We start from the raw sequence: 23504 nt of genomic DNA on the forward strand, positions 1-23504 counted from the left end.
CTAGTGTATGGAACATATACCCTCAATCTTATTATTCACGTCATTTGCTTTATCTCTCCAAAAACATTCAGTAACCCTTCATATACCCATCTCTCTCTCTCTCTCCTCCATTGAAGCAAATTCTTAAGACTTGTTTCCTCCATTGAAGCAAAATTTGAGCTTTCTCTCTCCCATTGAAGCTATTATTTTATTTCATGTTATTATGATTATTTTCTTTTCAATGTACGAGAAAAGATATGATGATTTGCTCATCGAATATGGTTTTTTGAGTTGACAAAAAAAAAAGAGTTGCTGGTAGTAAACAATTAAAGCCAAGTTTGCTCCAAAATTTACTCCCTTAAGTTTTAGGCATAGTTGCATATTGTACTCCAAAGTCCAAACTTACCAAGGCAGTAGTAGTTATTTTAATCACTTCATAATATTAAAAGCCTTGTTTGGGAGTAAGTTAATAGTTGATAGATATTTGTATTAGCTGGTTTGACTAGTTGATTGGAAAAGATGATTTAACTAGCTAATTGCATTCGCTGTTTATTGTATGTATTTGGGAGATAGTAAATAGTTGATTGATTGTGTAAAATGACTATTTTAAACATTAGCTTTTTTAATTGATTCACATTACTAAATGAGTAATAATAGCAACTATCATGGATGTTTAAGTTTTTTTTAATAAAAAATTAATTACAAAAAGCTTTCAAAAAGATGTCGCAAAACTCTATCTCCCAAACAGTAAAAAAAAAAAAAAAAAAAAAAAAAGATATTTGGGTGGTGAAGCCTCTATATGTTTCAAAACGTCTAATTTTGTCCAATCCTCTATCTTCCAAATACAACCAAGGGTGGAGAAAGTAACTACAGTTGGAAGAACTATCTATTGCATTACCATACTTACAGTAGTAATTAGTCAACTAGTATAACACTGTAACTTGGTCATTATACTAATTGGGTTAAGCCCAATAAATGAATGAAAATACAGACATACTAGCAGGTTTCATATATATCTAGAGTTCCCTCTAGATTTTCCTTGGGATAGTTTTATTTAGCCTCCATAGTTAGGGTTTTTCAATTTTTTTTGACGGTTTTCTTCATTCTTCACCCTTTTCTTTCCTTCTCTTTCATTTCTCTCTTCTCGCTACAAAAAAAAGTCATAGTAGACCCTTTCCGAAACCATTGAAAGTTTCATGGTTTTCAAACAACAAGTGGAGAGGTTTATGCAAGCTCACCCTCCTCCCCCTTAAGTTTGTGACACAATGGTTAGCATATATATTATGTATAAGCATGTGAAATGATCACATTATTTTGCTGAGCTAATGCTTCTAATATAAGGTCGTATACAGCTTTAAGTGGTCGCTTTTGTATATTGATAGAAGTTCCTACATATTTTGGACTTAATATAAGTTCCTACTTATATGCATATATGTATATATCACTTGTTGCTACATTTGTGACTTGGTGATAATTAATGCAAGGTTGGCAATTGACTTGGTGATTTAGTATGATTGACTTTAGTACATTAAATGGTTTGTAATTAATTGTAGGGTTTTGCTATACATAGCCCTAAGAGCTATGCATAAAAAAAATAACAATTTCATAGTATTAATGCTATTTTTCTTATTCCAATGGAATCTAATATTATTATTGAATTAAAAAACTGATTCATTTAATGTAGTGTTATTGATAGGATAAATTGTCATAATACTACATTTAATAACGCATTGAAACTAATTTTTTTTGAAGGACAGTAAAAAAAACCACTAACATGATATTAAAGAGAAAAATTAAATATAATAAAACTGGTTATAAACTCCTGCAAATCTTTTTTTTCCACATTCTTCAAAAACAACATTTCTAGTTAATATCCTACCACTGTTCAAAAAAAAAAAAAAAAAGTTAATATCCTACCTAACCATCTATTAATAAGTAGTACATAAAAATCTCCTCGAATTGAACACGAGCAATTGCCGAAAAACAATAGATCGAATGGTATGCACTATTGTTTTGTACTTCATATAGCCGATTATATTATTCTGGGAAGATGAATTGAAAGTGGATGATTGAGTTTTTCTCTTGGGAAATTGCATTTTCATTGTAATTATTATTATAGGTGTGAATAGTATTAATTATGTAATTGGATTGATTGATTAATCAGTTTATTCTATGTTTTCTAGAAAATATAAGAGAATAACTATGTAATTAATGCTTATATATAGAATAAAATGAGAAAATACAAGTTAATCTATTTGATCAACAAAAAAAACATATCGAGGGGTATTTTGGACAATTTTTTCCACTTTAAAGGGGGTAAGATTGTACTTTTGCCATGACTGACATGGAAACAATGTCATGTCATAAAACTCACTTAATTTCTACCTACCAAACAGAGTTAACAAAATAAACGTCTGTTTCCTCTCCTTACTCTTCCTTACAATTCTTTCTCAATTTTCACCTGCATCTTCGAAACAAGCAAAGAAAACTACTTCAATGGAGGACAAGGTCACCCCTACCCTTTGGGGTTGACCATGACCTTAATTTAACCCTTTATTCACAGGGTTTTAGTTTAATTTGGCGGCGAAGCCGTTGATAATAATGATATCGGAGATATGTGGGTGGAGTTGGGATGGTCTTCGTGGAGGTTCATGTTTGGTTCGGGTGGCAATGGTGGTTCTATGGCTGCCATTGATGAATGAATGAAAGAAGCTTTCTAACGGAGTTATTTCATTGCTAGCTCAGTTAAATGACCAACCTTGCCACGCAACCATCATACTCATGAGTTGGCAATTAATACTGCTTGACTTATTTACAAAAGAACCACTAGATAAACGACAAGCGTTTATCAAATATATCAAATGGGGCGGGCCCGAATAAAATATAGCATTTGCCATAAAATAAAATAAAATAAATTATGGAGTATAAAAAAAAAAAAAAAGGAATTTAGTCGGAAGACGTAGTCCGTAGAGTGAGTCGTAGACACATATGTACTCCTCTTTCTCCCGCTCTTTCTCTTTCTCAGTTTCTTATTGAAGCACACTCCACGTTCTCCATTGAGTCGCGACTTCTGATATTTCTATCCTCCATTGAACCTGCTTCTCAGGTTAGATGTTTTTTTTTTTGTAATAATCGAATATCATTTTCACTATTTCGGATTATTGTTTAATTGAATTCTCAGTATACTCCATTTAGGGTTCTTCTAAAGTCGATTATTGAACTGTTTGTTATAATACTGAGTTATGAAAGTTCATAACAAGTGATTTTGTTGCTAGATAAGAAAATTATTTGATTTTTCGAGCCTAATTTGATTATTAAATCAAATTTGCCTTTAATGTTAGGATGAAACAAATTATGAAATAGGACCTTTTATCCTTATAATTATGTGATTTATCGAGCCTAATTTGATAATTGAATCAAAATTGTCTTTAATGTTAGGATGCAACTATAATATTGGACATTTTCTCCTATAATTATGTGATTTTTCGAGCCTAATCTGATAATTGAATCAAATTTGGTTGCTAATGTGTTGCAGAACCCTTTAATATTTGGATGAAATTATGAAATTGGATCATTTCTCTCTGGTCCAGGGCGACCGCCTCTCCTGCCCTGGCTGGGACGGACCTGTTAGTGCATTCCGACACCGAACAACATCGGATGTTCCTGGTAAAATTTTACAAGATCCCTTTATGGCCTCTAGCAGTGCAAATGTGCAAGCCACTGAAGTTAAGCATGAGGTGTTTAATGAGTTTGATGATGCTCTTGACAATGTTATGTTGAAAGAACGGCGAAAGATGTTCTATGAGTTTGATGATGCTCTTGACAATGTTACGTTGAAAGAACGACGCAAAATGCTAGGATCAAGGTACTACTTTCGTTCTACTAATATCTTGTGTTGATTAATGAGTTTGTTTCGCTGGGAGTTTTTGATGTTTTCCAATCCTTAGGATCTTACAATGCTCTATTGCTTAGGGAAACCATTATCATTTTATTCGTGGTTTGTCAAATTTCTAGGTATTACTTGACCAATGCTTTGTTAATGAAATAAATGAATAGACATTATATAGTTAAACTCTTCAAATAGAGTCATTCATCTGATGTCTGACCATTATACAAGCATTGAAAAGTGGTCTCTAAGAAAATGAGTGATTTTTTGTTTAACCAGTTACAAAATTGTTATGAAGGGAGTGCACCACAGTAAGTTCTTCTCTCTGGTCACTGTAAATCTTACAAAATTTATTGCCGCGACTTTTTAATGGAAAAAGTAAAAATAGATTCTAAAAGACTGGTCTCCCCACATCCTTCTAAACATCGGTAGCTTGACCATTTTTCTCTTTGATCTACTAGAAAATAACGCAGGCCACTTGAAAAGTAAAATTACGTGGATATCCAAGTGCTGAAGGTATAGCCTAATTGGCATCCTAATCATTGTTTAGCACATTTCTCTTGATAATGTGGTGCCATAGGAATACAACTATCCTATGCTCATTTGTAATTATCTGAAAATTTGAAAATGTCTTAAAATTATTATTCAGATTGTGCATGATTATGTAGAAGGGGAAACAAATGGCGTGCATTGTTTTTTACGAGTTATGCAATAAATTACATCTTGTAAAATGTAAATGACCGAATAGTGATCTTTTGTCACTCAAACCAGGATAATAGGCTTAAAAGACGGGATACTCAACGGAGAGTTTGCATCTCTTTCTTTTTATCTTGTGGCTAGGATCAACAGATCTAATTATTATTTTTTATTTGTATTTTTTTTTTTTTTTCTGGAAGAGCCTTAACATGGTTTAAATATATCTCATCATTTTAAGTCTTATCAACTTACTATTTTGCAAAAAGATGTTAATTGTGATTTATCTTTATAAAAACGCCTTCTATACATCATTCTGTTAGGAAAACAGCACTAATTTCCCATCATTAAAGTTGTTATGCACAGTGATAATCATATTTCACATGTTCTGCATACAAAAAACTCTCCACTTTTGTTATCGCCATTTCAACATACTGATGTTGAGACTGTATTTCTACTCGGTATACAGCTTTAACTTAACCGTTATTGCGCTCACAACCACAATCATGATTTATATGCGCTGTTATTTAATGACTAAGGATCATTTTAGATCTTAGAATGTGAATGCAAGAAAAGAAAGAGGGGAGGGGGGGGGGGAGGGGGAATTCTCATTGGTAGCCCCTAGTTTTTGCAACCTAGTTTGATTATACAGAAATTCAAAATATGATCTTGTATTAGTGGTGGTGGTGTTATATGTCAATAAAGATGCTTTTTCTTAAATTTTTGCTTAAAGAACTTAATCAACTATAGATTGATCCAAAATCGGCTTCGTTTTTGTTCAAATAGCTAATATTAATATTCTATCTATTGTATTACATGATGAATTCAAACAATTGTGAATGATTTCATTAAAAAATGTAAACCCACATTTACCTATTTTGATTTATTTGATGTAAAATTTTAATACCTTAAAAGAAGTTTAATTTGATTGAAATTATACACCCAAAACTTGGTTTTGTAAAATTCGAGCAAGTAATTTTTCCCAAATATATTTGAAACTGTTCAAAACAACAATCTGGGTTTAAGGGCGCAATTTCTGACAAGTTGTGGCGGTGAAAGCGTGCTGCATCTGCTGTGTTGGTGGCAGTCAAGGGGTGCAGCATTGTGGTGGGATGTGTTCAAAATGGAGCAGCTGCGTTAAATCAGAGTATCAGTGGCGGTGGCGTGTATATCACCAACATCAGCGGAGCAATGAGACAACAGCAGAAGCAGCACCTTCTGAGGTGGTATATCCCCAGCAAGATGACGTTGACGTCAGCTGAGACTGCAGTGAAAAAGATAGGTGGCATCAGCCTTCACTTGAGTAGAGGAGAGTGAATAGTTGTGAAGAGAAGCATGGGATATTATGCTGCAACTTTCAGAAGTTAATTATGGGATTTGGTGGTGTTTCGGGGTTGAAATTGAGATGGAAGAAGGATAGAGAAAGAGGGGCTGTTATTGTTAGTTGAAGAGGAAGAGAGTTGATGATGACAGAGGCGTTTAAGGTTAGCTTAACCATATTGATGGAAATTGACCCAATTAGGCATCTTAATGCCATTAAACTAATAAAATAGTGGCTTGGTCTAGTCTGAACCTTTTGTGATAAAGTCTCAAATAACACATCAAGCTAGGTCTCTGGTGTGTTATGAGTCTTTTCAGTTTAGTCTGCTTCAATTTTAAAAATAAGTAGTTTTGAATATGAAAAAATAGCCTAAATATGATTCCTCATCACCTAACCGCCGTGTTGTTAGCCTTCTAGATTCTTAATTGCTAAAGGTAAAACATATTGTTTCTTCATTTCACTGCTCCATTTATTTGTTTGTGTTTCTCATTTGTTATACATTGAATGCTTTAAACTGCTAGAGGTAAATGGCAAATTTTTTCGTTCCTGACATTTCAAATGAAAAGTGCAAGATTTGTGGCATTTTATATTGCTTGGCCACCATGGTGGAAGATAGTCTTACGCAACATCTTTGGTGCTGATCACAGATTGAGATGATTAGGCTTTTTGAAGTAAATATCCTAACAAATACTGCTAATATAATAAACAATCAGTTAGGCTATACACCATATAAATTGCCTGTAAAAACCTATCTCTAAATCACTAGTCCATGGAAGTTTCATATTCCTAAGGTTATAACCAAAGTTTGTAAGTGCTTATTTTCATTGTCTTTGCTTTACATGGTCAATGTGTATGCTAAATTGCTAAATAATCCAATTTCTGTATATTTATGACAGGAAAGTCATGCAGTCTTCCACATCAAATATGGAGGTAATTGTTTTATGTCTCTTGATTCACGGCATTTTTTTCCTTGTTTAAAACTCTTTTGGAGTATGGTGTCTCAAACTTTGTTAAATGGTATTGAAAACTGCTATTGAAGAAAGCCTTTTAGCTTGCTATTGAAAAATGCTAAATGGTGTTGTCTCTGTGCTATTCTGTGAATGATATACAATATTTGTACTCTGCTATTCTTGTATAATATGCAATATTTGTACTCTGCTATGTTTGATTGGTGTGTAATATCTGTAGTTCTGTACTCTATAGCTGTTAAATATTTAATGGCCTTCTCTTGTAGAAGTAACACTAATTTTGGTACACGACAATTTATGGTGATACTCTAATAAAATTGATCTTATGTAGATGAAACAATTGTGACTATTTTCAGATCTTGATGTCCTGTGAAGATCATTGTAATAACTTATACTTTCTCCGTTTCTCAATCGATGCATCATAGAGAAATGACTCAAACCAATAAGGAGAGAGAGTGGAGTAATTTACATGTTTGCCTATGTAATAAGCTTAACTATGGTATGTAAAGTAAAAGTGGAGAGTTTGTTCCACTTATTTAGAGTACAAGCCGAGGACAAGATTGTTATTTCACATATAAAACCTTATTAAAGAGAGAAGTGATGCATCTATTGCAAAGCATCCCAAAAAGGAATATGATGTATCAATTGAGAAACGGAGGAAGTATTTAAATTAGTGAAAGATGGCTTTATAAGTTTCTTGGTATTAGTGTATTAAGCAAGTCATTATAGAGCCAAATGACACAATTTTTTAGGATTAAAAATATAATACGGTTTAAAGCATAAGATTAACAATTTCTCGGCAAAACATATTTTGCACTTCATACTCATTGTATTTACTGTCAGATTTATGAGATATATGTCATTATGTGGACATTATATGGATTATAATCTGTCATTGGATGCAATTTAAATCCTTCATCCCCGAGCACATACTATTTGGAGTAAAAGAACATACAATTCATTGCTACATAATAAATAGGCATGCTTTTATTGATAAACTCCTTTTAATGATTTGTTCTCTTCCATCGTTTGAAAGGATCAATTATGTTGGTCTTATGTTGCCAACCTAGATTCTCTTTCCTTTTTTTTTTTTTTTTTTTTTTTTTTTTTTTTTTTTTATAAAAAATTAAACATGCCTAATCCCCATTCAATCATTCATAAACGATGGATTTATTAATAATAAAATTTTCAATAAAAGAACATATAGGTATAATAAAAAGGCAAGAGTGCATAACACACATTATGCGCTTGGGACATATAATCTAACATTTGATCATCAGACGTCCACTCTATATGCCTTGTAAAAGTATGTAGTCATTCAAGTTTAATTGTTATTGCCCTTAATATGGTTGTGACAATTTCTTTTCAAGCCAAAAGTTACTTTAGAGTTGGCTTAGAGTGAAATTTTCATGTAGCTCTTGATAATTATCCTTAAATGAAATCAATTATGCCTATAAAGCTTCATTTTAAGGTTTGTACAAAGCTTGGTTATTTGAAATTGCGTAATACCGAGTTATGTATACTTTCCTAATCTAAGTTTTACGGCTTCCGTATCTAGATGATAGTTACAATTATTATAACAACAATGACTAAGGAGAGAAGGAGATATAGTTTTGAAAGTGGGTTATGGTATAGTATGTCTAAGCAAAAGTAAGTGTGTTAAGTGAATTGTAAGAAAAAGTAAGAAAGAGAGTTGATTGAGAGTCCCACCACCTTCCTATTTTCAAGACAACTTAGATGAAAGAATATTTGAACTTCAAACCATATGTTATGTGCTAAGAAATAATTAATATCATAACCGATCTTTCAAGAAACAATTGTAGCTTTGTTTATAATGTTACCATGTGACTCCCAATCTAACTAGGAAAAAAATTAGCATCATTCCTAGCGGTAAAAGAACCAAAAATTAATTTGTTGCTAAGTGGGTTGTTGTGGAGTTTGTATTGGGTTGTTGTTGTGTGATGCTGGCTTGACTCTTAAATTCAACTTGCTCCCACATTGGATACTTAACACTCATGCATGAGGCCTATTTGTGTTTGAGGATTGTTGTCATTGCTATTTTTTTTTTATTAGTCAAATTAACCGAATTGTTGATCCATAAGGTGTGACTAAGTTTTATGGTGGTTGTCGTAGACCTATTGCAACTCTTCTTTTTCATCCGGGCTAAAAGTTACACTCCTTTTATTCAATCAATTGTCCTGTTATGCTCTATTTTCTCTTTTGTGGATTGTTCTTTATGACGATTCATGTTAGTTTACCTTGTTTGTTGTTGTTATGATCATACATCTTTTAAAGGCTAAGAATTTACCTATAGTAAGGTGAAATAGGAAAAAAATAAAATAAAATGCTTGCCAACCATGTATTCATCGTCAAAGATTGATAAGGTATCATCTCTTGTTTTGGAAAACAAAGGAAAGGAAACTAGGGGTAAGCCTGTGGAAACCTTGTCATTGTATTGAGCCTTGCTAAGCAAACCTTTCATATTGAAGATTTCATCTTTTGGATCTTTCACTTTACGTTCCCGACTAAGGCGTTGTTTGGTAAAGAGATTTTTGAAGAGCTTTTTGTTGAGGCCTATTAAAGGTTTGACCAAATAAAAAGCTAATTTGAGTGTTTGGTAAAAAATTATTGAAAGAGCTTTTTGGTTTCAAAAAGAGCATTTTGAAAAAGCTCAAAAAGTAGCCTTTTTCAATTAGTTTATTGAACATTTAGCTTTTTAGCTATTACATACATACATTGAAACAACTAATAATTAACAACTATTTACCAAACACTTTTACACAACCATCCATTTATAACCAATTAGTCTAAACCAACTAATACAGTCAAGTATTTAAACCAATTAATACAACATAACTAACTAATTACCAAACAGGGCCTAAGATTGGATTAAAGTAAGAACTTGTATCTACTGAAATATTATGAGGAAAGACTAGAAGAATTTTGAAATTCAATGAAAGGGCATGCTTTTAACATGCTACATTCCTAATAACATTTCTCACATCCTTACCTTTTAATCTTGGGCTCTCCTAAAATGGAAGCTCCATCACAAGTAATATTAATCTTTAGGACAATTTTTATTTTTCTATGTGTAATCAAAAGATGAAAGAGATAAAAAAAGTTAGGGGTGGCTCCTTATCCAGATCCCAGAAGTGAATCTTGTTCCTATTTCCTAGTTTATGATGTTTTTTTTTTTTTCCCCGACCAATGGAAAACTAAACTAGGTGTGAAGCACTGTGGAACGTCCAACGGTTCTTTCAAATATTGAAGATGTTTAAACTCTGTGACAAATGGAATTATGTTTAGAAATATACATAAGTCACGTCCCATAACAGAAAAAAAAAAAGGATTTCGGACACTAAATTGTCAAAAGCTAACAAGACCCAAAAAATAATATCTTATACATAAGGCTTTTTCCATAGGCATGTAACTACAACGGTCAAAAGCTAACAAGACCCAAAAAATAATATCTTATCTTCTACCCCAACAAGGAAAAGGTAACTAAATAACCTATTTAAATAAAAAGACAATGCCTAAAGAATCAATTAATGAACCTTACAATCTGGAACCTGTGTGTAGACTATAGACCCAACCCGAAACACCTAAAATAAACCAAATGAAAATAAAGACAATAATAAAAGCTTATTTGTAAAACTCCCACTTGAAGAGTAAGGGTAAAACCAAGAGAGTTGCTAAATAAAGCTGTTAAAAGTCATTAGGAGTTTCGATTTGCATCATTACAAAGTTGTAAAAATAGTCATAAGGAGTTCCGATTTGCATCATTACAACACTTTTGCTAATGATTAGGTAAGAAATTATCCTAAATAATTAAATGATTGAAATGAATTCACATTTTTTCACTTAGCTGTTAGTTCAAATACCAAATCTTTCTAATTAGGGCGTGCTGGCATCATCTTAATTGTAATGTCTGATTTCATGTACTTTAATTATTTCCAGCAGCTAGTTGCACTTTAATATAAGAAAAAAATTTATACAATATATATTCGACCATCAATATGATGCTTGCGTAGAGAATGTAATAAATGTTCAGAATCTTCATAAATAGAACAATTAGCCACCTGCCCCCATATCTTCTTCCATAATCCAGAGAGCATTACCTCTACAATTAGCATACATATTAGTCTCCCATAGAACATGCTTTAATTTAACCTTGACCCCAGAAGTTAGTTGCAATACTAAAACTTATGTCTTGTGCCCACATCTTATACTAACGTAATCTAATAGGTTCGTTGTATTTGCTTTTTAATTTTAAAAAGTGCATCTGTTGAATTAGGAAAAAATGTGTTTCTTCCCTTTTGGACAAAATCACGAACAACGAACATTTCCTTGAATAACCTTGCTGGGACTTGCATCTATTGTGCAGAGGGCGATGTCATGGCCCAAGATATAGAATAGCGTTATCAAGTATATGAGGGTGCTCTCATGTTCATTTTGTATAACCGGTCAATTATAACTTCCCACTCTCACCATGCTCCCTACATTTTTGGAGGCATGTACTAGTTGTGCCACTATTGATGGGTATGGACGCATAGTTGGCTACTTGGCTTCACGCAAGGTAACTGTCAGTTCTCTTGCATAAAAACCCAATAAGGCACTAACGTTGTGCTCCTACTTTCTAGTAAGCACATCTTATTGGTGTAACCACTTGGGATGCATCGTTCACCACAGGTTAATAAACCAGCGGCACACCACTATGTACCATGCTCCTATTTTATAGGAGCCATGATCCCCTTGTGCATAACTGCACTTCATATTAAGAGGAGTGGGCAACATTGGTGGTTATCATAACCGCCCACAATCCCACTACCTGCCCCTCTTAAGTTCAAGGAGTAATCGCTTGCACCATATCCACTAAGGGCCTTGTGGTTATTGTTGCTTGGCAACTACCACCCTTCCTGAGGCTATGGTAACCGTCTAAACTACCCCATGATCCCTATAACGAGGCATCCAAGGTAACTGCCCATGTAGTCCACAACCGTGGGTACCATGTCAACCACTAGGCAGTTACTTATCAAGGTAACTACCTCCCATGATCTCACTAAAATGGTGATCATGGCTATTGCCGCTCACAAGCCTTGCAAATGCACCCTCACCATGTTTAGCATTATCGGATTGTACTAAGTTATGCCGTGAGGCCTCGGCCTCACTTGAGTCCAAGCCGATGTCCACCCAAGACATTCCCTTATGTGCCAAATCTCCCAGGCCATTGTTACTTCCTAGACTATGCCACCCATGGTTGTTCGTCGACTTTTGAGCACTCGCCCCATATTATGATTTATTCATATCTCTGTATAGTTGTTAAAGATTTGCAGTGCATGTCTTTACTATGTGTAATTTGTAGTCATTTTTGGATTTACTGACATTGTATATTTTCTGGACTCTATATACTTTATTTCAGGAGAAGAATTATCAAGGGTTGCCCAACTTATCCAAAGGTGTGTTGCAAACTGCACAAAGTGATTCTGCTAAGGATGCACCGATTGGTAGAGATATAACTCTTGAAGTAAATGATAGTGAAAAATTGTCGTCAGAATATGCAACTAATGGAACATCCTGTACTGCTAAAATCTGTTCACTACCTTCATCTGGATCTGCTGCAGTATCAATAAAATCCAGATCATTCTCTTTATCTACAGAATGTAAATCTTTTGGTACCCAGGAAACTACTATGATGGATGCTTGTGCCTTGGCAAGTTCAGTTGTACCACCGCTTGCAAAAGTCAAGGATGAGCCTCTTGATATAAACGGGTTATGCTGTGAAGGAGAGAATATAATGAAGAACTATGGCATTGGTCAGACTTTAACTGTGAAAAATGAGCCAGGGTTTTCTAACATTCTTGTGGATGAGTTAGACCACATGCCACTTTTAGATCGAGTCAAGTTGCTCTCATGTGGAATACCGAGCATGAGTATGCCCGGAAACCCTAAGGAAGATGAGGCCTCAGCTATGGATTTTGGTAATGATGTCTTAGAATCTGTCAAACCAGTTAGTATCAGTCGACCTAGGAAGAAGAGAAGAACTGTAACGTAATATTTTGATGAAGCCTTATTTCTGTTGTACATAGTAGCTTATGTATAGTTGGTTTCTTATATACTTAAATTGCTGTTCAGTGATTCAGTTGAAACTGCATTGGAAGAAGATGCTCCTGGTCTCTTAAAGGTAGTAATTGCAATTATCCAATTACCAGATTTCTCTGCATCACAGAGCCACACTTGAACCATGGACAAAGTCTTAGAATAAATTTTAATACTACTTTTAAATTGCTAGGTTTTGCTTGACAAAGGAGTATCACCTGAAGAAATTAAGCTGTATGGGGAAGAAGATACTGATGATATTCTTGATGATTCTCTCAATTTAGATGGCTTCGCTGAGCTTGAAGCTGTAATATCACAGGTTATTTATCATGCATTGATATCTATGTGCTTTCTCTTAAATCTATTGCATACAGATGCTCCCTTTTGTGAGCATAGTGTGCAATACATTCAGCACAGTGCTGCCAAATAATTGATTTAGTGGAACTCTCTCTCTCTCTCTCTCTCTCTCTCTCTTTCTATTTTTGTTTATGCTTATATTGTTGAGTCTTGGAGAAGCTTGGAGTTGAATTGCGCTCTCTCTTTCTATTTATTTATTTATTTATTTATGTTTATGCTTATATATTTAGGTCTTGTAGCAAATTGAAATGAAAGTTACTAGCAGTTTAAGGCTGATTTTGTATAAATGTGATAGTGCAGCTGTTAGTATTACATTGTATTACTTTTACCAGTCCTCCAATTGTTTATGACCTGCCTGTTAATTTTGTTAGCGTGGTTTTTTTTTTTTTTTTATAAGAATAAAAAAATTACTTTTTATAATAAATATGTCTAAGTTTTGTTCCAGTCTGCATAATGGTTGTTATCCTACTATTTGTGGTTGGTATGGCACACATTTGCTTAGAGAGTATGCAGTGATACATGGACGCAACTTCACTAGGGTGTATGCGTTTTTTTTGGGCCCAATCTAATATAGGATACAGCATGGCTAACAGATCCATTGTTGGACATTCTTCTCAGCAGTAAAGTGTTCATTTTTAAAAGCACCAGAACCTTGCCATATATTTAAGTCATTGTAGCCTATAAGGGTCCGAGCCATCTTTCAGAATCAGATACACTTGGCAGGGTGTCATCACACTCTTCAGTGCTTGAAGAGACACTTACCTTGCTGGTTATTGCTAAATTGCTACTTGGCTTTAAGGTTGAGGGAGAGGAGGAGGAAGAGGGTAAAAGGGAAGGGGGGGTGGGGGGGGGGGGGGTTGGATGATATGATGAGGAGTGTAAAGTCCATTACTCCATTAGTTATTGTATTCTTGAGTTCTTTATTTTCTAAATTTTAAAGTTTGGTCCTTAATTTTCTTTAACTTAAAATGTTTCTAATTCTCTATTTTATCTACTCCTTATTGTAGTCAATAGTGATACATGCTGTATATTAGTGGTATATTTCAAAAATACTTTCATTCTGTAAATATTCAGTATTTGGATTTATTTGATTTTGAATTTGTTTCAATATGTTGGAAATGTGAACTATGTCCTTGTTACCAAAGATTAGATGCTCTGCGTGACTGTGCCCACATTGACTTCGATGAGCATATTGTCCAAAATTGAATAACGTGCTATTGCTGTGATTCTTTATATTCCCTTCTATCTTTGTGTTGGTTAGTTTACCAATTTTCTATTACTATTTAACTATCAAGCGGGTTTGACGCATGCCTTTCATGTTAATCTAGCTCCTTTTATTTTAAAGTATTCTCCCTCTTTATTTTGTCCTATTGAGGACTATCTATGCTGTCCGCAAATGAGTTTTTCTGAAAGGCTAATAGTTTATATATATATTTTTTGAATTGTTTTTTTTACTTAATTTTATGTATATGCTGCTGCTTTTCTGTGATATGTTGTATACCATTAAAGTTACCTTCAATATTCATACTCCATGCAACTAGTTTTGAATACATGTGGCTGATGGTGTGACTCTCAATTTCCTTGTGATCATAATAACCTTAGATTTTGATTGTGGCTGCTACATAATATGAAGTAAAAGATAACTGGATAAGGATTTAATTTGTTGACCATGTCTCAGTATCCCTGACCTGAAATTTTTCGATGTGACGCTCGTATCTTTGTCTCTGTATCCCTTAAAGGCAATTTTTAAAGGCGGCCTGAAAAGGCAAATAGGGCAATCTTTAAGGGACAGAGGAGGGAGTATTATTCTGTTGGTCATTTTTTTTGAAAAACCTTTGACTTATAAATCCTATTTAAAAGTTGGGAATATTAAGAAAAAATATCTTGGTTTTAATTGGACATGCCCCCCACGTCAATATCCTAAATTTGTTGACCATGTTTCAGTATCCCTGACTTGAAAATTTTGTACAACTCTTGTATCTTAGCTCGAGTCTGATATTTGTATTTTAGCCTGAGCTTCATATGATGAAGGCGCCAAGATATTGATATTTATTTGTTTCTGTTTGATATCTTTAATGCAGCTGTTTTCACAACGTCAAACTTTTCTGAAGTTTCCTCTTTTACGCACAAAGGGTGAGAAAATTAGCTACTGTTTGTCTTGTCTCCTCTCACTTGTGGAGCAGGTAAGTTACTAGTACTTTAATGGCTTGCAAAATGTTGAAATCTATAATTCAAGTCTTGATTGTTTAAATGGTTTGAACTGATACTTGTAACTTACTACTCACCTGTTATTGTTCTTGGTTATTGAGCTGCATTACAGACAAAATATATGCGAAATAGGAAGTGGCCTGTTGAATGGGGCTGGTGTCGAGACCTTCAGTCTTTTTTATTTGTCTTCCAAAGACATAACAGGTGTAAATTGCTGGTAGTTAATCGTTTTAGAATCTTGTGTTTTATGTTTATTTAAAGAAGTTGTTGAATGCAGAATTGTGCTGGAGCGTCCTGAATATGGCTATGCGACATACTTCTTTGAGCTGCTGAATTCTGTTCCTGTGGCCTGGCAGGTCAAGCGTCTGGTGACTGCGATGAGGCTTACAGGCTGTGGCCGGATCACCCTAATAGAGGATAGACCATTAGTGGTAATCTACTTTGACTATTTACTTGACACTCAGTAGAATATGGTCATCCTGGTACAAATGTAGACATGAAAGGTGCATCTCCTTGTGAATAACGTTAAACAGGGAACAGATATTACTTTATTAGCTTGACTTTTAACTAGACAAATCTTACAGGAGAATTTTATTTTAATCATGAACATTTTGGGTTATTATTGAATAGTAAGCTTGAATAGATCATCATTACTGAAATGATGGAATCAAGAGTGCATCCTTTCCTTTGCCTTTACTTTGACCATAAACAATGTGGGAAGGACCAAATTTTAGTGTCAAGTATGGAGTATTATGTCTTGGATATTTTCTTGGGTGATGCTTTGTCCATGGTTTACCCTGCTTGGATATAATTTAAGGAATGATCTTGACTTCTTGAGAGGAATAGCTTTATTAGTTAAGTTGTTCAAAATGTCTCTAGGAAATTGGATGGCGGAAGAAGGGCTATCTTCCATCTTCCCAAAGGAAGGTGTACTACAATATTACACATATTTGGACTTATGATTATGCAGTACTTTCTATATATTTAAGTTTCTTGTGGTACTTGAAAGGTTAGATTATAAGAGACTTTTTGTGGTCAAGGGTAGAGAGGTTACCTTGTGTTGAGCATGTGTGTGCTAGTTGAAGGAAAGAGTAAGATTAAGTTTTGGTGTGGTGTCTGACATAAAATATGATCTTAACGTAAATAGCACATATGCTATTCCGAGGAATAGTTCAGAGGAATATCCCCTTGGGACTGTTTTATAATTTAGTGTCAATTGGTTAAGCCTTAGAGGGGGCCATTTTTAAAATATATTGCATATGCATAGCATCTAACACAGATACTTGATGTAAGATGAAGAGTTGGATTAACATAGAATAAAAGATATAAATGGCGATATTTTTTTTTTGGGTGGAGTATTCTTGGCTAAAGGAATGATTGGGGGAATGTTCCCTTGGGACTTTTTCTGCCCTTTTATTGCACTCTATCTCATGTTAGGTACTGAATTCCTTTCTCTTGGTGGGAATGGGGCATATTTGACCTGGGAATTTACATAGGTGGAATTTTCATGTATGAGAGCTGGGGCAGGATGAATATTTTCTACAGCCACCTACACAATATTCCTGGCCTTTATTTTGGTTTTTATGTGAAAGAGTGGATTAAAGACTTAAAGCATTTTGTGAATACTTAGGAGAATCTCCATGTTTCAAAGCCAAACTAGTTTTATATCCTCACATGTGACATGTGTTAGATATGTTCTTTCTATTTTCATTCTTTGGGATTAGCTAGCTGCCGAATTTTGTTGTCATCCTAGTTTGAGTTGGGAAAAAAAAGGTTATGGAACACTTTGTTTGAATAGAGAAAATGGGGAGAAAGGGAGGGAAGGAAAGGGATGGGAACGAGCTCCCTTGTTTGGTAAGAGCTTAAGGGAAGGAAGGTTTTAATTAACACCATTCCTCCAATATTAGAGAGATTTTTAGAGGGAATTTTCTTCCCCTTCCTTTCTCTTCTATGCTGCTATCCAAACAAAGTGTAAAAGTATTGCTGTTTTTAGACTAAAAAACAAGTTAATTTGGTTTTTATTATTCTCACTTATTTAGTCAGGGGAAAATTTGTGATTGATTACTGCCTTTTTTGTGCAATTGATCAATTCAGGTAAGGAAAATGTAGTGCTACTTGCACATAAATGTCTAAAAGAAATGTTGTTTACTAACTATATATGGTAAGGCAGCTCTTATCAAACCTTGCTATATAAAAGGTACTCCCTCTGTTATTAAATGATCTTCCTGTTTTCCTTTTTAGGCGTCCTAAATTGTTATTCCTACTTCGTATTTTCTCATTTTTGGACACTATTAAATGACCATATTATCCTCATCTTTCTTTTGTTTTATTCACTCACGTACCTATAGTACCCTCACATTTCCTCTAAATTGCCTCCACCCATATGCATGTACTTTATTCTTTTTTCATGTACTTATTATTTGCGACCCACTCACATTTCTTGTACTTTTTACTCTTCTTTAATGTATGTACTATCTCCTACTATTTCTTAATTCCCGTAAAACTTGCAAACCAGAAGATCATTTAGAAACGGAGAGAGTAGGTGATAGTTTTTTCTTTCAGTGATGCTAATTCTTTTATTGCGTATGTTGTCCATGTATTATCCATTTCCCATACCCGTACCAAACTTTCTTCAGCCTCTTCCCGAGTTGGACTTTATTTTTTTTGTTTCGAATTGTTGTTTCTACTTTACTTCTTTTTGCCTTTTGATTCTCGTAAGTTTATGCTTAGGTTGCCTATGATTATTTTTATTTTTGTCTTTTTGCCTATGATTATTTTTGTTTTTGATGTCCTATTTTTTTATTTATTTATTTTTTATTATTATTATTATTAGTGTTTGGGTTTGCTCTTACACAAACATATCTTTGTGACAATTTGAACCTACATGTTGCTAGAGCTCATCAGGCCCAGCTTTGCTCAATTGATATCACCATGTTTTTTGGGGTGACTTGGCACAATTGGTCTTTTTAGACATTTTAATCTCAGGTTCATTACGGCATAGTCCAATGTTCTTAGTCTGATGTCATAGGCCTTTCTGAGTGCAACCCAACCCATGATCAGTCATAGTTGCTTGTTGCATTTTGTTTGCAGGTCTTCTTGACTCTGCTTTCTCCAGGTTTGTCTGATATTTAGTTTAGGTGAAAGCATGATCTCTAGTTAAGGTGACAAGCGACAAGTGTACTGGCTCGAACATACTAGTTTTCTTCAATTGTCTTATAAATTTTGGGGTTCTGTAACTACCTATCTTCTTTAGTGTTTAGGACGTCTTTAATAAGTTTTGATGCTTTTAAAGGATTGTCACTTTTTTTCTGAGTGCCTATGTGTTCATACTTTTCCTGTGCATGATTTGGTCATAGGTTGGAGAAGACTTGAGCGAAGGGGAAGCACAAGTATTGGCTGAATATGGGTGGACTCCAAACACTGGTTTGGGAACAATGCTGAATTATTGTGACAGAGTAGTTCATGATCGGAAGCAAGAGTTGGATAGCTCAGAGTGGAGGATGAAGATAGGAAGGCAGCTTATGAATGGATATAATGGTGGGAATATCGTGGCCAAGAAAAGGCTTATGGAATATCAAGATTTACGGGACAAGCAAATGAAGCTGGAAGAGTGAACTGTTTGGATGTACAGTATTCTTGTACAGGTAGTATTTAAGCTCGAGGAGAAAAGCCTCTATAGAAATAGGGGATACTGAATACATAAGAGGGGTCTTAATGTCCTGTAGTTCTACTTAGTAGAATCATGTTGTAGCTGTGAAAGGTAAGAATCATGTTGTAGCTGTGAATAACAGCAAGTTTAGATTATAATTTTATCCAAATTATTTTTCGCGGAAGTCTTTTTGATTTTTGGAAAACTAGTTGGAGCACGCGTGCACTCCCGACGGTAAGATAAGTAAAATTCGTGGTTGTGTCTGGTTTATGTGATATTCGTGGTTTTGTAATAGCAAGGATAGAAGAATTTGTAAGTACTAATGACTTAATGAGGAGTAGTGATAAAGTTTCTATAGGGAAATATCTATGGAAAAACAATTGTTATAAGTGAAGTTATCTAGAATTTATTAGAATTTATTTAAAAAAAATTATACTATTGTTTTGGATATTATTTTAGAACGCAATATGGTTTCTTATTGAGTACCCAAATAATTTTTTGAAAAGTTTCGTTCAAAATGATTGTGATAATGAGTAGTAACAAGGAAATGCAATACTAAAGGTTAAATTTATGTAAAATGGATTAATTCGTAGTTGTGATTGTGTTTCGTAGTTTGAAGTGTTATTAACATGATGATTAGGGGATCTTATTTGTGTGGTAGTCACTAACTTGTTTTTAAGTTCTTTCTATCTCTTCTTCCTTCATATATACCTTCTCTCTTATATTTCTTCCTCGTCTTATCTCATTTCCCTATTCTATTCATCCTTGCTTTCTTTCACCTGCTTGTTCCTTTGTTCTCCTTCGTATCCACTCTTCTTGTGTAGTTTGAGCGGTTTAGTAAGCCTCCCTCTCTCTCTTTCTCTTTCTCTTTATCGCTCTATCTCTCTCTCCCTACCCCTTTATCTCTTAATTGCTCTATTTCTTTCTCTTCCGACCCTTATCTCTCTCTTTTTCTCCTAGCCTCTCTATCTCCTTCTCCTCCTGGCTCATCTCTCTCTCTTTCTCACCTTTCTCTCTAGATCCATCTCTCTCTCTCGTCCCACTCCCTCCCTCCCTCCCTCTTTCCTTCTCTCTCTCTCCTCCTACTCCCCCCTCCCCTCTTTTCCTCTCTCTCTCCTCCTCCCACTCCTTCCCTTTTTTCCTCTCTCTCTCCTCCTCCTCCTACTCCCTCCTTCTCTTCCTCTCTTCTCCTCCCTCCATCCTTCTTCCATTCTCTCTCTTAAAAGCTATCTATTACAATGGTTATATAAACATTTTTAAAAAAAAAATATTTACTTGTGAATCTAGCACGATTCTACTATAAAGTTGAACGCTTTATTCCAAAAGTGCTAAAAATTAGTTAATGTTTCCATAATTGTCACAAAACCACATTTGTTAACGAATAACATTTATTGAAAGAATTGAAGTTTGTCCAAATCTAATTGTCGATTTCTATTCCCTCTTTCATGGTCACTCTGTTTTTCTATCCTTTTAGCTTTCATTTTCTTTCATTTATATATTATAATTTTGAGTATTATAGAAAGTTTCTAAAAAGTATTTTCATCTCCTTAATTACACTCTAAAAAGTTTTTCTCTCTCCTTCCTTTCTTTATTTCCTCAAACTCTCTCTGTCTCTTTCTCAGTCTCTCTCTCTCCCTCTTCTCCTTCCTCCTTTTTAATGCCCCCGACGGTAAGATATGTAAGCTTCGTGGTTGTGATTGTGTTTCGTAGGTTGGGGTGCTATTAACATACTGATTAGGGGAGTTTCATTTAATGTATTGTAAAAACAGTTTGTTGTATTGTCAAAAGGTAAGTAGTTGGACTGTTGGAATCAGCAAGTTATTTTGTCTATAGGTAATATGTTGTTGACTATGCATGATAGCAATCTTGGAAAGGATCTTTGAATAGGCATTGGAGTTCTAAGATAAGGAAGGTTATGTCTTATACATTTAAGGCAATATTGGCTTCAATAGCACCAACTACATGTTGGGTGCAAATAGTAGCACAACCTTGATTGGGTGCACACTACATTATAAACTATTAAGTTTGGTGCAGAAAATGTCATAAATGACGTCAAAGACCAGAGTTTCTGATAGAAAATTGTAATCTTATTATTTTAATATTTTTAACCAATTTTCCCCCTTTTTTTTTATTTTCTCTAACTTATTTAGTTACTTTATAATACCTAGCACGTGCTCCCGAATTATTTATCTCTAACTTATTTTGTAATGACATTTGTTTCGGGGTTTTTTGGATGTCTTGCGGGAGAGTTACAACACCAAGATTGGATCCACGCGCCTGTACCTACAAAACAACGGAAACTCCGGTTGGGTGGAGTTCCGCCTCCGACGATCAAATTAGAACGCGTATGGAGTCTGTAAAAAGTACGGAAAGTAAAGTATCTTCTCAGATTCCGAGAGAATATTTGCAATTAATGATTGCTCAGTTTTTTGTGAATATTTCTGAATATGTCCCATGATGGGAACATCTCCCTATTTATAGGGTCTCGAAATACGTGCCGCTATCCTAGGTTACGGAAACCTAGGAATGGTGGGCTTCCTTGGGAATTGGGTCAGAAAGACCGCCATTTTTCCCAATCATTAGAGATGCCACGTGTCAGCAGGGGATTGGTTCTCTGGGAACCTCTCCTGAAGTGGCACGTGTCACCTTCCCATTAGACCGTCCTGGGTAAAAATACCCAAAACAACATTCATGATGAATTATACCGAATGGATTATATATGTTTGGTACGAAAAAGTTTTCTAGTGTCATTAATTAATATCCAATGACACAAATTATACAAATTTATCCAAACAACAAATCAATTTTAACAAATCATCATAATACCAACTACTACCCTAATTTCATGAAATTATGGGGAAAAAAAGGACAAATAACCAAATGCATATATTCAGTATTGAGATAGAAACTGAGTTTCTAATTTAAGGTATTAGTCTTATCTCCCCCATAGCCTCAATAATAATACTTTCTCGCTCCCCCTTCCCCCTAACATCTATCTTTCTTTCTCTCTCCCCTAAGCCCTCTATCTCTCTCAGCTTCTCTTCATCTCCCTCTTTCTTCTAGCCTCTCTCTCTCACACACACACACACTCTCTTTCCCATCACCCTATCTGTATTTAGCGCTCTAACTTTGTTCGATCTTTCGACCTCCTCTATCTCTCTTGGCCCTCGTTCTATCTCTATCTCACTTTATTTTCTCTCTCTCTTCTCCCAGATCCCCTTTCCCATCTCTTGGCTTATCTCTCCCAGCCCTTCTCTATCTATCCCCCGACATGCTTTTTACTCTTAGCTCATGGCCTGCCTTTTCTCTTTCTCTTTTATCCTACCTTTTCTCTCTTTCATAGCACCTTTCTCTCTTAGCCCCTTTTCCCCCTCTCGCGACCTTGCCTTCTCTAGCACCTTTATCTCTCAACCCCCCTTCTTTCTCTCCCTCTTTCTCTCGGCATTGCCTTCTCTATCTATCCATTCTTTCTTTTTCTCCTGGCCTCTTTTTCTCTCTCGACCCTTCTCTCTCTCTCTCTCTCTCTCTCTCTCTCTCTTCTAGCCCTTTTTCATTCCTGGCTCCCTCTATCTTTTTCTCTCGACCCCTCTCATCCTTTCCTACCCCCCTCTTTTTTTTTCTCTCCCTCTCCTCTATTTCTTCCTTTCTATGTCTCTTCTCTCCTCTCTCCCACTCCTTCTCCCCCTTCCTCTATCCTACCCTCTATCTTTATAAAGTTATTATCTATAACTATGGTTGTTCAAACATAAAAAAAACATTACTCATGAATCTAACACGATTTTATCATAATTTTGAAAAGTTTATTCTAAAGGTGATTTTAATTAGTTAGATGCCTCAATTGTCATAAAATCACGCTGTTTAATTAATTACATTTATTGATTATTAAAATAAGCTTGTCTAAATCTAGTTGTCGAAATCTACCCCCCTAACTTGCTATCTCTTTTATTTTTCCTTCCTTTAGCTTTCTCGTTATTTTACTTGTCTTTTATAATTTTGACCATTTTAAAAAGTTTCTAAAAAGCATTTCTATCTCCTTACTCAATTACACTCTAAAAAATATTCTTTTTCTTTCCTTTAATTCCCAAAACTCACTCTCTCTCTTTCCTTTTTGCTCCTTTTAAATGGCTTCATAACTTATAGGTCTCTCTCACTCTCTCTCTTCTTTCTCTACCCTTTTCAATGGTTTTTTTGGGGGTGTTTTCACCTTTACCCTCTCATCTACAGTTCTACTTTCTCAATGAGTTTTTGGATGTCCCTTACTCCTACCCTTAATTTTTGTTTAAGTTTTCATCTCCTTTCTCTACTTGTTATTGAGAAAAAGTAACAATTTTGCAACTACATGTCTTC

General features: G+C 34.7%; 1 protein-coding gene across 1 annotated transcript; it reads left to right on the top strand.

Moving 5' to 3' along the window:
- The first annotated feature begins 2625 nt into the window (after positions 1 to 2625).
- On the top strand, positions 2626 to 19624 carry LOC110735140. Its single transcript, XM_021915298.1, has 10 exons — positions 2626 to 3085; positions 3515 to 3844; positions 6776 to 6809; positions 12267 to 12895; positions 12980 to 13028; positions 13137 to 13262; positions 15382 to 15483; positions 15621 to 15712; positions 15786 to 15939; positions 18865 to 19624. The coding sequence occupies exons 2-10, from the start codon at positions 3540 to 3542 to the stop codon at positions 19120 to 19122; spliced, it is 1749 nt and encodes a 582-aa protein (XP_021770990.1). The 5' UTR covers positions 2626 to 3085; positions 3515 to 3539; the 3' UTR covers positions 19123 to 19624.
- Positions 19625 to 23504: the final 3880 nt, after the last annotated feature.

Source organism: Chenopodium quinoa, unplaced genomic scaffold (genome assembly GCF_001683475.1).
Source record: "Chenopodium quinoa cultivar QQ74 unplaced genomic scaffold, ASM168347v1, whole genome shotgun sequence".
Taxonomy (NCBI): Eukaryota; Viridiplantae; Streptophyta; class Magnoliopsida; order Caryophyllales; family Amaranthaceae; genus Chenopodium; species Chenopodium quinoa.

Bases quoted from the DNA above. Each gene is read 5' to 3' on its own strand.
- LOC110735140 (XM_021915298.1), top strand. From the start codon at position 3,540: ATGAAATTGGATCATTTCTCTCTGGTCCAGGGCGACCGCCTCTCCTGC. The intron at 15,484-15,620 runs GTAAGTTACTAG...GCTGCATTACAG, and splicing joins TCCTCTCACTTGTGGAGCAG to ACAAAATATATGCGAAATAG. The intron at 15,713-15,785 runs GTGTAAATTGCT...TGTTGAATGCAG, and splicing joins GTCTTCCAAAGACATAACAG to AATTGTGCTGGAGCGTCCTG.